The sequence below is a fragment of the Uloborus diversus genome, chromosome 9 (genome assembly GCF_026930045.1).
Source record: "Uloborus diversus isolate 005 chromosome 9, Udiv.v.3.1, whole genome shotgun sequence".
In the NCBI taxonomy this organism is placed as follows: domain Eukaryota; kingdom Metazoa; phylum Arthropoda; class Arachnida; order Araneae; family Uloboridae; genus Uloborus; species Uloborus diversus.
In genome coordinates, this window is record NC_072739.1 from 26,576,530 (window position 1) to 26,592,343 (window position 15,814).

Here is a 15,814-nt window from a genome sequence, read left to right on the forward strand (position 1 = left end):
GACAACTATTTTTCAGCATTTTTTTTAGATTAATCAATTGAATAAATATAATTATAGCTAGTACAGCGGATAATCAGAGGGCGGAAACCTGGGACGCTACTGTTCTTTTTTTTCTGGGAATGTACTTATAGGTGCCTTTTTTGAATTGAAACTGCGACCACTCATCCTGAAAATCTCTTATTACTTTCATTGGAACAAATTACTTTTCTGATGTTTATAACTAAAGTATCATAAAGCATTAATTTTTGTTTTAATTTTAGAATAATATAGTTGAGAGTATATTTAAGTAGCTAGAGCTGGGTTACATAAAATATCTGTTTTCGTTAAATGTCTATGTAGATATGTTTTTATGCTCCAAGTCTGTAGACTTAAATTTGATTTCTCCTTCATATTCATTTTCTCTTTCTGATAATTCTGATTTGAACTCTGTTTATATAATCCCTAATGCATTGATTTTCTCCTCCAGTTTTTTGTTATTTATTTATATTTTTTTTTCATAAAGAAACAATAGGTTAACAAATGTTCATTGTTTTAGTACATACAAAATGGAAAGGCCCTAATATCTAATGAATGTTTTGTTAAATTCAGCAACATCACCTTATTTTATGTGTTAACTCTCAATGATAAACGACATATAAGGGGAAAGCAAGTAGAAAATGTCGAATTCTGCCATTACCCGCATTTATAGATGTTTGATAAAGGGAGTTTTTATTCCTTATAAGTGTTTCCAATTCATAGTTGTAAAATCAAAGTTCAAACTAAAATATTTGATTGTGAAATGCACTTGACAATAGCTTTTATTTTTCAAATTCTTGTTGAGACAATTCAGACCAGCTCACACAACACAAAGTACCGAGCATTCTTTGCACTTTTTAGAGGCAATGACTTTTTTAGGAAATAACATCCCCCCCCCCCCATATCAAGTGCTGCTAATGTCATGACTCCAGACCTGTTGATGGGAAAAGGCATAAAGGACTTTAAAAAAAGTGGGGAATATAGCATTTTGGCAACTGTTAGGACATTTTTTGTACATGTTCTACAGAATTCAATGTCCAAGTGTCTGTTTTGCTGAAATTGCATTAAAAATGTAGGCTAGTTGTAGATCTTTACTAATAATAAAGCTGAAAATCTCTCTGAAACTGTCTGTCAGGATCTCTGTGATGTGCATAGCGCCTAGACCGGTCGGCTGATTTTCTTGAAATTTGGCACAGAATTAGTTTGTAGCATAAGGTGTACACATAGAAGCAATTTTTTCGAAAATTCGATTTGTTCTTTTTCTATTCCAATTTTAAGAACATTTTCCCGAGCAAAATTATCGTAAGATGGACGAGTAAATTACCAAGTTATGGTGACGTGGAACCATAACATGGGCGAGCCAGTTGGCGAGAAATTCATCATACATTTTTGGTAAATATACAAGTGAACGAAAAGACCTTTTAATTTTCTACTATGGGCAACGCCATGCAGGTGCCACTAATAAGAAATCATTGCGCCCGTATGATAGCACAGCAAATAAGATTATGGGGAGCAGGGGTGCCCATCCTCCCCAAGAACAATGGAGCACTGCCCACCCAATACCATGAAGACCGCCCTAAAGAACAAGAGCCCTCCCTTAAAGAAAAAAATACCCCCATAAAAAACCCCCTAAAAATTTCAATAGCAGTTTGCATCATGACCTCCCGTCTTCCCTCCCTGGTGGGCACGCCTGGATGGGAATAGAAGACTTAGAAGAAAGAGTTAGTAACCAAGCCTAAATATGCTAGCATTTTGTTTAGTTTATGGACTAAAATAACAAAATATTATTGAGCTCCCTCTTGCACCCATCTTTCACTTTTACAGTATTTGTAGCTTAAATATTTAAAATCTAAGCTTTGAAATATATGCTCCTTTATTTCATTCCTGAACTTTTGAATAAAAATCGTGTCACAATTTATTTTTCTTAAAAATTTGATTGAAATTATTGAGCATAAGAAATTATTTTTATTGGATCAAGTAAAAGAGGGGATATTCTTAAGGAAATGTGCCTTAATACCTTTCACCAGGGCAAGAAAAACACATTAAAAATTTTATTAAAAAATATTCAATTACATGTTTCCCATCTTCTGAGAGGGAAACACTAAACATTTGTAAGTGCAGTCAAACTTGTTTATCTCAAACCTGCCCATCTCAAAATCTCTTATCTCTCTGGGTCGAAATTTTTTAATTTCCCTGCATTTGTAACATAAATTTAATGTTTTTCCTCCAACATCTTGCTCGAAAGAATTTCCCCAAAAATCTGTATATCTCGAATTCCGACTATGCTGTTTTTTTTGCATTTGATCCCCAGTGATCTTTATCACTAATATAACTTGAGGGAAAAAATCGCTTTTTTTTTTCTTAAGTCGGCAGTCATATTGTCTTCCAAATCTTGGGAAATATGCCCAGAGGAAACTATGTACAAAGAGCAAATTTTCTAGGAATTCCAACCACTCAGGAACTGAGGGGGAGGGGGCACTGTTGAACAATAAAAAAGCTTTGAAAGTTTCATTTTCGAATCATTGAAAGTATCCTTTTGTTAGATTCTTTGTATTTGGGTCCTCCTGTTCTGTTTAAACTACTTGAATTGAGAATAAAAAAATTTTGAAAAAAAAATAGAACCTACTTCAAAATTGCTCTAAAAAGTGAAAAATAATTTTATTCTTTAAACACCATCGATAATGCTTTTAAACATAATTTTTGAAGTTGGCGCAAAAACAAAACGTAAAATCCAGTGTAACCATGCTTCGTTCATATTTTTTTCAGAAAAGCTTCCAAAATCACGAACGAAACATTTATATCGGTATTCAAATATGCTGTCATCAATGCATAATGTATGTGATAGTGAAAAAACTGGTCCTGGTTAAATTTACAGTTGTATTTGAGTTATGGCTGTGAATGATTTTATCTATCGTTTTTGCGCCAACTTCAAAAATTATGTTTAAAAGCATTATCGATGGTGTTTAAAGAATAAAATTATTTTTCACTTTTTAGAGCAATTTTGAAGTCGGTTCTATTTTTTTTTCAAAATTTTTTTATTTCATTCTTTTTAGTGTAAATGTAGGTATTTCAGAAATAATAAGAAGTTACCATCACGAAACTTCACATTTTTTTCTTAAAAATGCTCCATACTAAAAAAAAACTATTGACACTAAAAACTTATCTTTGTTCCTCTCTGGAAATCATGCGTTAATTTAACTATAACCATTTAAGTATTACGTTTTTCCTAACTAATTTACATTCCACAGCATCTAAGTTGCTCATGATGCAATCCGGTATTTTCTTACTTAGCCCCAATCATCTGTTATCGGCATAGATGATAACGATAAAAATACTACAGAGTAGTTGAGTCAAACCTAATGGTAGCATTGTGAAGGCTAAGCAGATCCTAATCACTGCATCACCTCGCTTCCAGGTTAGGTTTACCCCTACTATGGAGCAATAGCACTGAAGAAAGGAAGATTTTGATAATTCACATAGGGTTACTATAAATCAGCAGGGTTACTAAAATAAAATTATTTATGCCAAAAATGAGACGACAGCGCCAGATTCCCCCATTATCGAAATATCCCTTGAAGAAATTTAATGCTTGCTTCAGAGAAGCCTTCATTCAAAATTATCATTACAATTACTATTAATGTTACTGTTATATGGCACCAAACTTTTATAACAGTGAGTTTCCTATTGTCGCGTAGATGAAGATAGCGAAGACAATGTGAAAGCCAAATGAAGCGAATACTCTTTAGTCTCAACTCGAGATCTTTATTCAGAACCACGAATGAACGTTACATCTCCTTATATACAACTTGAGAAAGTGCTGGAACTTTCCAGACTTAGAAAGATACAAAAATTAATAGAAGATTCGAGAAAATACGGGAAACAGTAGAAACGAAATTTTAGTAAAATTCACTTTGTCCTAGTCGGGATTTGAACCCGGTTCGCTCGTGTGGGAGGCGAGAATTCTACCACTGAACCACCGTTATCCACGGATGAAAAGTGTGAACTTCGCTACAAAAACATTTAATAGGGAAATTGCATAAAATTTACTGTTTTTTGCCCATAACTTTTTTCTAATGAACAAATATGGTCAAACAAAGTAATGGGACCTAAGTTGAGCCATCCCCTATCCATTAAAAAAAGAATCATCAAAATCGCTTCACTAGGTGAGACGCTATGAGTGGATAAACAAAAAAAAAAACATACATACGGTATGAATTGATAACCGCCTCCTTTTTGAAGTCGGTTAAAAAAATAAAAATCTCATCTTTTTTGAACGACAATCATTGAAAGAAGAATTTCATCCTTCAAGGTATGCATAAACTTGCTATTTATATAATCATTGCAATTAATAGAATGTGTAATCACAACATGTCATTCAGTAAAAGTATCAACAATATCAGTGTAATAGAATCTGTTTGCTCTTTGACTACTGTTCCAATAGCTTTTTTTTTAAATAACTTTTATTAAAACCTCTATCTTGAAAGCTCCATATCCCAAATTTTTTTCCTGCCCCTTGAAATTAGAGATAGACAGGTTCGACTGTATAGGATCTTCAAAAACTCTTATTCCCCCATAAAAGTGCTTGAAAAATTGAAGCATCAGACATTATCTTTGTAATTTATTAAGGTTTTGGATAGTAAATATAGTTTACTTGGTTATTTTTATTTTCTGGTGGTTTTATATTTTAATGCATTTACAGAGCTTGCTTTGTATGCTTTAGTGTTATTTAGCTTTTTTTTCAGTTGAGATTTCAAATGTTAAGTATTTTATATTTTCTTATAGAATGTTGGAAATAACATTGCTCCAAATGTTCTTGGAACTGCTGGAACAAATAACCAAGTGCCCAATTTTAACTTGAACAATAGTATTAACAACTTAAGCCCTGCAATGATGCGTAAAATACTTCAGCAGACTCAAGCTTTTAACCCTGTAAGTGTTACAAAAAATCACTTTTATATATTTACAATGAAAAAAAAATCTTAAATTTTTACTTCATTGTTTTGTGATAAAAATGTTAGTTGCTTTTCCCCTCCCTCCTTTCCATTATGTATAGTTACATTTCATTCATATTTTACATAATTTTTAATACTTTTTATATTACTTATTCTTACTGTTTAAGTTTTGGTTTATTGTGACAGCTGGTTTTCTCTTTTATTCTTTCTTTTTTGCTCTTTGTAATACTGCTTACTAATTTTCTCACATTACTCTTCAGACCTGAAGCTATAAAAATAAGTATAAATATACTTTTGTGATGGTCTTTGCATTCCGACATTTCTCAGAAAAAATTGGCATTTCTATTTTGGGGGACTTATAATTAAGTGTAGAAATGTATGGACCTCAAGTCTGTAAAATAATGCATAAATTCTAACAAATTATAAATTTAATTTCTTTAAATTAGTTTATTGCATAAAACAATTCACAAATCATAACAAATAGAAAATTGTATTGGTGTCTCTTAAAACTTCAGCTTTCTGAAACTGCAGTGAAATTCCAAGTAACCAGTTAGAATTTTTGTAAAAAGGCAAAACTTTTATGAATTGGTTCAAATAAAAATCAGTAAAAATGACTGAACAGTTTCTGGGGCAGTTACTTCCTTTATCAATTCGAACAAAAAGACAAAACTGTTTTCAGAAAAAAGTTCAAAAATTATTAAAATTTTGCTATTCATCCTTTTTTTTTTTTTTTTTTGACGCCTCTTTAGTTATTTGTTTCCTTTAAAACTCCTTAACTTTATTATTATTTGTTGTTATTATTCGAAGTCTTTGGCATTTTTTGCTATTTAATTAAAACCCTGTTCTAAACAGTACTCAAAGTCCATGATCTCAGTTTCATTGAATACAAAGAAATGACGAAAATCTGCTTGCTGATTTCCCCCTCTGGCTCACTGTAAACATGTGCTCTAAAATACTTATTGCATTGTTTTTTCAGTGTAATCTACTGAATAAATGTACAGTGAAGCACCGTTTATACGTTTTTGAAGGGACCGTACGAAAAAAGTGTACAAATGAAAAAACTTATAATAGGTATAAGTTAATATGTATTAAACTCTGCAGGGACCAATTTAAAAAATGTATAATTGATAAAAACGTATAAAAGAGAAACATATAAATGATGCTTCACTGTAGTTCCTAGTTTACAATCTTTATTTATTTTTAAATTTTTCTTCTTAAAAAAACATTTTTCATTTTACCTAGACAGCATGTGTGTGAGCGCTCATCATTCAACTTGTCATTGTTTTTGTGTCTGCTGTGTTAGAGCAAATAATTACAAAATGGGGGAAATTATCAACTTATTTCTTATCTTAATGTTTTTAGTACTTAATTTTATCTTATACCAAATGAATCCATTTTGAACGGATTACCATTAAACATAACTTAGCATTAGATTTTGTGTAGAAAATTTGATGAATGATTTATTGAAATTTCTAAATTTAAATGTTTTTAGAAGGTAAAGGCATCCTTTAAAAAAAATTGAGACTCTTAAAAATACTCTCAATTTTTGTTTTGAAAATTAATGTGTACCCTGATTTAGTTGTTGATTAGGAGGTATAAAATATACAAAAAGATATGCACTGATTCTAAATCAGTTTATAAAAATTTGTGGAAAGGACTTGCTTTTTTTCAAATTAAAAATAAATTTGGTCCTGCAGAATTGAATAGCAAGTAATGTGTTATAAGCTGTTTGCTATTCCAACTTCAGCAGCAAAAACGTAATTTAATTTCTCTGTTGAATCATGTTGTTGACAAAACATTTTTTTGCCTCATAATTTCTCAGGGCATGATTTTCTTTCAGTGTTTAATTTGTTGGAATGAATGAATTATGTTAATTTCTTGATGTTTATACACATAAAATGTTTCATAATAACTGAAAAAAAAAATTAAAGTATTTTTAAGTGTTGTTGGAACAATAACCTCCTTTCCTTGAACATATGAGGGTCTTTTTCTTCTTTTGAGTAAAAAGCACAGGGCTTACGAAAAGCTATGTCTGCCAAGTTGGAAACTAGGAGCCCGGCTCAGGATCAGAGTAATATAAATTTTATGGGGTTTTGGCCTGATGATCAAACGTGCTAGGGACTCGCCTTAGCTCTCGGCCTTGTAAAACTGTTTTGTATTGGAGAAAGAGAAATTTTTTTTAGAAACATAAATTGTATCACAACCCAAAATATGAACATTTTTTGTCTTTTTAACACAGTCACCATTAACATTTAAGCATTTGTCAAGTCTTGGCACCAGCTTTTTGATCCCACCATCAAAGAACTCTGCTGCCTGACCCTATTTGAATTCTTATAATATTGGTGCATTCTTTATGTATGGGTATAGCATCATCAACAATTAGGTTAGTGGCATTAAAGTTTCTGTTGCAGATTCAAGTTCTGTTTAATAAATCTTTTGGGAAGTAAGACTTTCCATACATTTCCAAATGTTTTTAACTGTAAAAGCAATGATTATTTCTTGATTTAAATAATAGAATGTAAGCCAACCTTTTTTTTTTTTCAAATTATTTAAATTTTCTGTCATGTTATTCATAGATTCAAGCAAAGTAATATGTGTGTATTTCTTTGACAACGAGATTTATTTTCTGCTCTAGGCCTGCCTTCCTCAAAATTCTGGACGTATGGCCCAACAGAATTTTCCTTCAACTGCTCAATTACGCCATCTTGTGCAGCAAATACAAATGGCAGTTCAAGCTGGTCACTTAAATCCACAGGTATGTTGTAGAAGGCGCTTTTTCTTTGCTTGCATATTTACAAGTTAAGGGGGTATTCTAGTCTAGAAATTCAAAAAAATCCAATTTTTTTTCCTTCACATTCTCAGAGTTCAGACCTTTAAGAATAAGTTTCTGAGAGGATTTATGGAAATTCAAATTATTTTTAGAGTTACAGTTAATTTTGTTGAAATCAACTCTTTTGCTGAAATGAGACTGCAATTTTGAAAAGAATTTTTCAATATGGTTGACAAGATATCTCAAGTTCTAATACACCGATTTACTTGAAATTTGATACAGACTTTCTTAGTACTACCAAAATTGTCCTCACGTAGGGGTTTTTGAAATTTTTGATTTTCATTATTTTTTTAAAAATATACTTAAGTTCAAAAAAGGAGCCAAAAAATTTAACATTTTTTTTCAAAAAGACGCCATTTTGTGAAATTTTTTTTTCAAATCAGCTACGTCCAGACGATTCTACATCCTTGTTTAATAAGAATTAACCTTGACTTTGTTTCAAATCACCTGGAGGATTAGAATCACGTCAATTGGGCGACCCCCCCCCCTTTTTTTAGAGTCCCCACTTTGCTAACCTTCTCAAACTACAATTTTGATTTTTTTTTTCCAACTATTATGCCTTTTTATACTTTTGAAGTATTAATAAGCTGATAAGAGTGGATAGTAAAAATAGCTGCTGTTTTCTTTTTTTCTATTATGCCTGTAAAATCACCTTAAAATTAAGCCTCTTTACTAGAATACTCCCTTAACTCATAAAATGTTGACCAATGACAAATCATGATCATGTTGAAAGTAGATTTAAAAGCTCAAAAGTAAAATGTGTGAGCAGTTTTAGGAAATGTCATAGTAAGGTCAATCAAATACAACATAGAAAGTATAATTTCTTACCATCAATTATTTTCTAGTTGCGTATATCGTTACAAGATTTTTTTCTTTTTTAATTCAAAAAATTTCTTCCCATTGTTACACAGAAATGATTACTTGTTTTTAATTACTGTCATGTAGTTTTAAAGAAAATGACAAATTATCAATAATTTGAAGAAAATGATAAGAGTTGGATATTTTTTATCTTTGTCTGCATAAAAAAATTGAATCTGACCCATGGGCGGTGGCAAATTCATATGCAGAAGAGTACACCCGCATGTAAATTGCTAAGAATTTTTTTACCAGTTTTTCAATTTATTTATTTTTTTTTTTTTAAATTTAGTTTATCTATTTTTATTTTATTTATTTTAAAGTGAATACTGAGATGTATTTTCATTTTTGTTAAAGCTAATTTATAATTTTTATGCAGTTCTCAGATCATGATATTTTTGCACTTTTGTAATTTAACCATGCTTGAGTAAAATTAATTTTACACATTCAAAATAATTAGTTATTAAAAGATAAAAATAATACTACTATTAAAAATATTAGATTTAATATTGATTAATAATAAATTATGGTACCTTACCGGTGCTGCAAAGTAGTTCTAGCGCTGCAGTACGCCTCGTACTGCAGCGCTAGAAAGCATACTGGACAAAAACGAGAGATTAATAGCTTTTGTGATGTATTTTGTGACTTTTCCCCTATCTGATTGATTAAATTTTATTTTTAAAAGTCAGGGCGAGTGCACTTATGATCTGACCCCCTCACTTTTTCAAGGCACGAGCAGCCACTGTTTGTGACTTTACCATCTCAGTTATATTCATTTGTAACTTATTAATCCTGAAAAAGGAGAACTTCATTTCTGTGAAATTTAGTTTTGAAATATTTGCGACTTACTTAATTCTTGCTACAAAAAACATATAATCAAGTAAAATTGTAATAAAACATTTAAGCACCCCATAACTATTTTAAGAGTATACGGTGATGATTTTTCCAGCATTTTATATAAAATATCACGTTTTAGCTGTCTGAAACCTTCTATTTTTCCACCTTAGATCTTGAATCAACCATTGGCACCTCAAACCCTGCAGCTTTTATATCAGCTCTTACAGCAAATAAGGTTTTTACACCAGCTGCAGCAGCAACAAATGTATTTTTCCCAGCACGGAAGCAAACCCGGCAGTCCTCCACTGCAGCTCAGTGTACAGATAACTCAAGCAAAACAGCACATTGTAAATTTACAGAATCAAATTGCTGCTCAACAAGCTATATTTTTAAAGCAGGTGAGTTTTTCTTGCTATGGATATGCTCAGAGTCTCTCTCTCGCAAAAATAGGATACATGCTTACTAAAATTATTGATTGAAAAATCTTTCATTAATAAATTTTGTGGTATTCAAGCAGTAAGTTTTGTTATTTCCAATTACAATTTTGTTTGTTTATATTTTTCTAATAATAATACTACGTGTAAAATGAAATTAATCTTCGATGAAGATCTAGAGGACTCTTCATACCATTGGCTTCATCACAATTAGCAATTCTTTCTAGCAAACAGTTATGTTACAAGATTTGCATATGACTTGAAACAGCCCAATCCACAGGCAATGACACAGAGAAGAAGCGAGTATTTTACCATAAAATTTGCAAGACAGTTTAACAGGAAAAAGGGCAGGTTTTGTGAGGCTTTAAAGTACTGTCATTGTTGGACCTTAACTTGGTTAAAGCAAATAAACGAATGGGCTGAAGATCATAGAAAACCTTTTTTCTGGTGGTCTTATGTTACAGTTGGCAAACCATTGGATCCATTCCAGAAAAACTGACCAAGATTTCCTGCTATCAAAAACAGATTGTTTTTAATTTTATTCCTTTAGTTTTCAAACCTAAGAGTGGATCTTTATTAACATACAATTTACTATTGCTTCGTTACTGACTGATTTTTAAGCCGAAAAGAAACATTTGATGCAAATCATATAAAAGTGGTTTCTTGTGTAAAACTTAGAAAAGAAGAAAAATTGCATTTTTTAATTATTTACCATGATTTTTAAAATGCTTTTTTAGTTTTCCATCTTTTATTCTCTTTCAAGTTTCATATAACTTTATTTTGTATCAGAAGGAAACTAAATTTCTTTAACTAAATAAATTCACACGGCACAGAAAGAAAAAATATAAAAGTTAGCTCGGTTTACAACAAATGTTTAGTATGGCAGATAAAATATGGTATCAATAAGACAGTTTCCTATTGATGACTATGAGGGATGCTATATAAACCAAATGTTGAAGTTTTTCAGTGAATGAATTGTATAACTCCAGGTCTGCAGTCATGTAGTCTTGGGGATTTATTGAAGAAAAATCTCGGTTGGAAAATTTCTGTTGTTCATGTTGATCATTTCAGTTGACCTATTAATTGCTAAACATTTCATTAAGTGAATTCTTCTGTAATGGAAAATTTATGCAACAAAACTAATAATGTTTATCACAAGCTGAAAATAAGTAAAAAATTGCAAATTTGTTATACTAAGTTTGTTTTTTAAGGAAATAAGTTCATTCATTAAAAAACTTTTGTTTATTCTTAAAAAGTTCAAGAGGAGCTTTCCTAATAATAGTTTTAGATGAAACATGAATCACTTCGTGAAGCAAAAATTTTCTGGTAGTAATTCTGGCTGCTTCTGTTTTTTGAAATTTTTTAAAAAAATATTGCTGGATGAATACTATTGCTTTAATTTTGGTTATGTGTTGAAGTGTTTATTAGGTGTGTTTTACTCTAGAGAACAAGATAACATGTATTTATTTCTCTTTTGCAGCAGCTACAATTGCCAGTGCAGCAGCATCCATCCCTCCAGACTCCTCAACCGTCCACCTTTGATGTTGTCAAATCAAACTTAGACTCGATTAATGGGTTACACTCTGAATTCAGAGATCTCTCAGTAAAGGAGTCTGCCTCTCAAGGCCACTCTCGGCTAAATCAATGGAAATTGCCTTCGTTCGAGAAAGAAGATAACTCTCCTCCTAATGAAAACAATGGATGTTCCAGGGAAAACAACGGGAGCTCCACTGAATTCAGCAGGGCTCCAGGTTCTATCACAAAGTCTTCATCTGCCAACAGTCTCTCATCTACGACTGCCTCTCATTCCTCATCAAATCTTCAGCCATTGAATGAAAACACTTGGCCAGAAATGACCCGATCTCAGAACGATAGCTGGTCGGAGCCTGTCGAGTCCAACAATTCTGTCCAAGGAAATGGGGAAAACATCGGGGCTCCGAACGAAAGCAGCTCCGATGGGAACGGTAACAAACACAACAGTGCCTCTGAAAACAAAGACTCTCCTGCCACTTCCTCCAATCCCTCCACTTCCAGCTCTTCCCAATCCTATAATCTAAACGATCTTGTGCCTGAGTTTGAACCAGGGAAACCATGGAAAGGAACCTCTCGCATTAAAAACTTTGAGGATGACCCCCATGTGACTCCTGGTAGCATTGCCAAATCTCCTCTTTCTTTGAACAGTATTAAAGACTCTGAACTTTTCACTTGGAATACGAAGCAAAACGTCTCCAATCTCTCAACATCGTCTTTGACTTCAAGTACATGGACCTTTTCGCCACCGACGTCTCAAAATAGGCAAGACATCTTCATTTATTTACAATGAAACTTCTAAATTGTGCTGTCCTAATAATATGAAACTATTGTGTTCTTAGTTCTTATGGTGTTTTTTCTTCCCCCCCCCCCCCCCCCCCCCGAAAAAGAACAAAATTTGCTAAATATCAGTTGAAATTCCTAATTATAGAGATTGCGACTAGCAAGAAAAACTAAATTTTCATTCCATTTTTTAGATCTTAGTTTTGTATCTGAGATATCTTTTGTTTCAATTCTTAGTTTATATTGTGTTGTTGAGCATTTTTTATCCTTTTAATAACATAATCAAAAAATTCAACTTTTAATCTACCAGCTATAAAAAAGGGGTTTATACTAACAAAATCAAGTGGCAATTTGCTGATGTTATATAAAGAAATATATTGTGCCTTGTTTTGTGTTATTTAAAACAACAGAAAAATAGGTCAATCCACAAATTAGGTACATTTTGTGGCCCTTTCACTAAGTTCTGAATTGTAAAAACGGCTTCTTCAAAATAGTTTATAACTTTTAAATTAATCCTTTTAGAAAATTTCATTTCTGAAAGCAACTCTATAACTTGTAGGATCAATCAACTGCCTGAAAACAGGACATAAGTATTTAAAAAGTGGAAAGTTAAAAATACTGCATCCAAGTCATGTCCAGCAAAATTCTTTGGGCCAGAGGAATTTCAGAAAAGAACTGCTGTTGTTAAAAGTTCTCCTTATGGTCTAAAATTTTTTCGGAATTTTTTTTAAGTAAAATACACAAAAGTATTTCTTTTTTCTCCCACAAAATACAGACCCAGAAATAAAAAACTGGCTTGAAAATCAATCATCATAAAATTGTTATTGTGACTTAATGTAATTTCTTGGAGAAATTATAGAAAATAGTTAAAGTTAGCTGCTTTATATTGTCATGATCGCTAGATGAATGATTAATAATTTCAATTGTAAGTTAAAAAATTCTCAAAATAAACTTAAAAGAATAAGCATTTACCAAACCATTTTTAAAATGTTTTGAAACCCAAATAAAAAATTTCCAAACGAAACTTTTAAATGACCCGTTCATATCTATTCTGATAACAACATTAAGTTTGTTATAGATAGTATATGTAATTGACTTTGTTCATGTGTGCCACTTTTCTACCCTATGGGCAGAGTTCTCTCTTAAAAAACATCAGTGAACATATTTTTTTCTTTCAATATAGAGTCGACTGTTTTTAACCTGTTTTAGAAATTTTGCGTAAAATATTTTATGAGAAAATTCTTTATTGAGAAGATATCCTTTTAAATAACATATTCAAGGGCTCATTTAGGAAACAATTGTCTATTTATGGACCTTTCAGAAAAATATGCGCTAAGCTTTTAATGAAATAACAAACAACCCCTGCAAAAAATTCTGTATGGTTTTATCAGTATTATATCTAGGCATCTGCTACAAAAAGTATGCTTTATGTTTTGTGTTTTTCCAGTATTTCTGATACTCTTAAATATTCCTAAAATATTTCTCTGATATCAGTAAATCTAAAAAACTTCTGCTTTAGTGAAGCAATGGCAAGATAATACTTTTACATAATTTTATTGTTGAAGCATATTTAAAAAATTATTTGAAAAGGTTTTCGAAGTGTCAAATTTAAGTGAGAATATGCGCCCCAAATATTTCTATAAAAAATAAAAATTTTCTTTCTAAGAGTTTTATTTTCTCTTTTTCTAAGCAAGTCAAAGTACTATTAATGTTTTATGTTCTTATCACTACTGTCTACAGTGGTAGTTCACCAGCAAAATCTGGAAATTCCAGGTCTTGGGAGAATCGGCCTTCGGATCAAGAAAGGCGGATGTCCTGGAAAGGGGCCATTCAGACTGCTCCTGCTCTTCCCAAAACCTCTCGCCCACCTCCTGGCTTGAGTGGCCAAAACAAACCTATTACCTCAAACTGGATTTCGGGTGAAACCGGTCCCCAAGGTTGGTCCTCAAACACAGGCAAGAATTTTCCTGTTAATTTGGTCTCTGTAACTCATTAGCATTCAAAACTTCAGCAAGAGGAAAAAAGTTTTAAAGTAGCATTCCTTTTTTTTTTAATCTTTAATTTTTGTTTAATTGTCAAAGTATTTTTCTCCTAATATTTGTGAGGGGTAGAAATTTAGCAAAATAATTCACTGGTCCAATGAACCAGTAACTAGAAAGTGGTTCATTCTCGCGTCCTAGATTTAAATATTGAAAAAAATTAAGAAAAAGAGAGTGTGTGCTATACTCTTGACAGCAAGCGTACTTGACTATGGAGAAATGAGCTGAGGCAAAGCGAAAGAAATAGTTTCTAGCGTCTTGTTCAATATTCGGGTGAAATTACGCTCTTCTCTTTAGAAATTGGATTAGAAAGTTAAACCCATGCATACTTAACCTTTTTCTGTCATAATTTCTGTCAATCGTTAAATATTTGAAATTTTACCAGCAAAGCAACCCGGAGCATTTCTCCATTTGAATCAAATGCGCCAACCAATAGCAGCTCATCGACAGCTAGCTTATTCGCTAACTCATTTTTTCTTCTGCGCATCGTGACGTCATAGTCAATTTGCAAGCAAGTATAGACAAAAGGAACATGACCAATGGAGTAGATTATTAGTTTTCAATAGACAGGTCTGAGTGACTGGGAAAGAGGGGGAAGCAACATGCATCTTTCTGCTCACCTATACTGATCGGGGAATTCAGCCAACAAAATGTAATCTGTGTTGTTGTTGTTATGAGAGGAAGGCAATGAGGTGGCAGAAACAATATAATTAATGCTATAGAAATTTCTCAAACTTTATCTTTTCTTGAAAGAATGATAATGCTCAGAATTTTTGAAAGTAAAGACAAATGAAATTTCGCTGGTCCTATAGATCACTAAAATTCATATTCTGCTAGTCCGATGGATGTTTTAGTGGTCCTGGACCAGCTGACCACTGTTAATTTCAAGCCCTACTTGTATGGGGGGAAAATATTTTTTACATATTATATTCCTATTATGTTTGTCATTACGCTTGTTAGTGTCATCGGAATACAATTACTTACACTACTAGTCACTCTGAATTAACATTTTGAAGTAATTTGAAAGTTAGAAATAGTCTTGTTGTATGTGTGTATGATTTTTGGTAACACGTTAGCAACTAAAAAACATTTGCTCATTTGGAACAAGTTTTCCCTCAAATAACCTATAAGAAAATGTGATGAAGGAATTACTGCATCGGAAAAAATCTTTCGTAGTTTTAATCTGAAATATGTTTGTCAAAAATCTTGCAAATAAAACAGCATCTTAATTTAGTATTAAGCATTATTTAAGTCATTAAGTATCTTCACATGAAACTTTATATGCATTCTACCAATTTCTGTTAGATGGTAATCTGTCCAAGTACTTTTAGTTTCTGAGGTCCTCGAGATCAGTTAAACAACTTGACCTCGAACGCTTCCTGTGATGTTACAAGCATTCCAGTGTAATATTGTATAGGGCGATTTATTGCCTTTCTTTTAAGCAATGTGGCTAACTAACATCTGTTGTTAAACTGTTTTCACTAAATCATAAGCCTAGTTAGGTTTCATATTCCTGTTTGTTACGCTCTGGTTCGAAAT

The 15,814-nt window shown here is 32.0% G+C and overlaps 1 protein-coding gene across 1 annotated transcript in view; it reads left to right on the forward strand.

Moving 5' to 3' along the window:
- LOC129229483 (protein Gawky-like) overlaps window positions 1-15,814 on the forward strand; it is a 54,816-nt gene that overhangs the window by 31,145 nt on the left and 7,857 nt on the right. The window contains exons 9-13 of the mRNA XM_054863798.1: window positions 4,798-4,944; window positions 7,603-7,722; window positions 9,660-9,887; window positions 11,404-12,218; window positions 13,977-14,191. Of these exons, the coding sequence (XP_054719773.1) occupies window positions 4,798-4,944; window positions 7,603-7,722; window positions 9,660-9,887; window positions 11,404-12,218; window positions 13,977-14,191 (1,525 nt within the window). The remainder of the gene's footprint in view (window positions 1-4,797; window positions 4,945-7,602; window positions 7,723-9,659; window positions 9,888-11,403; window positions 12,219-13,976; window positions 14,192-15,814) is intronic.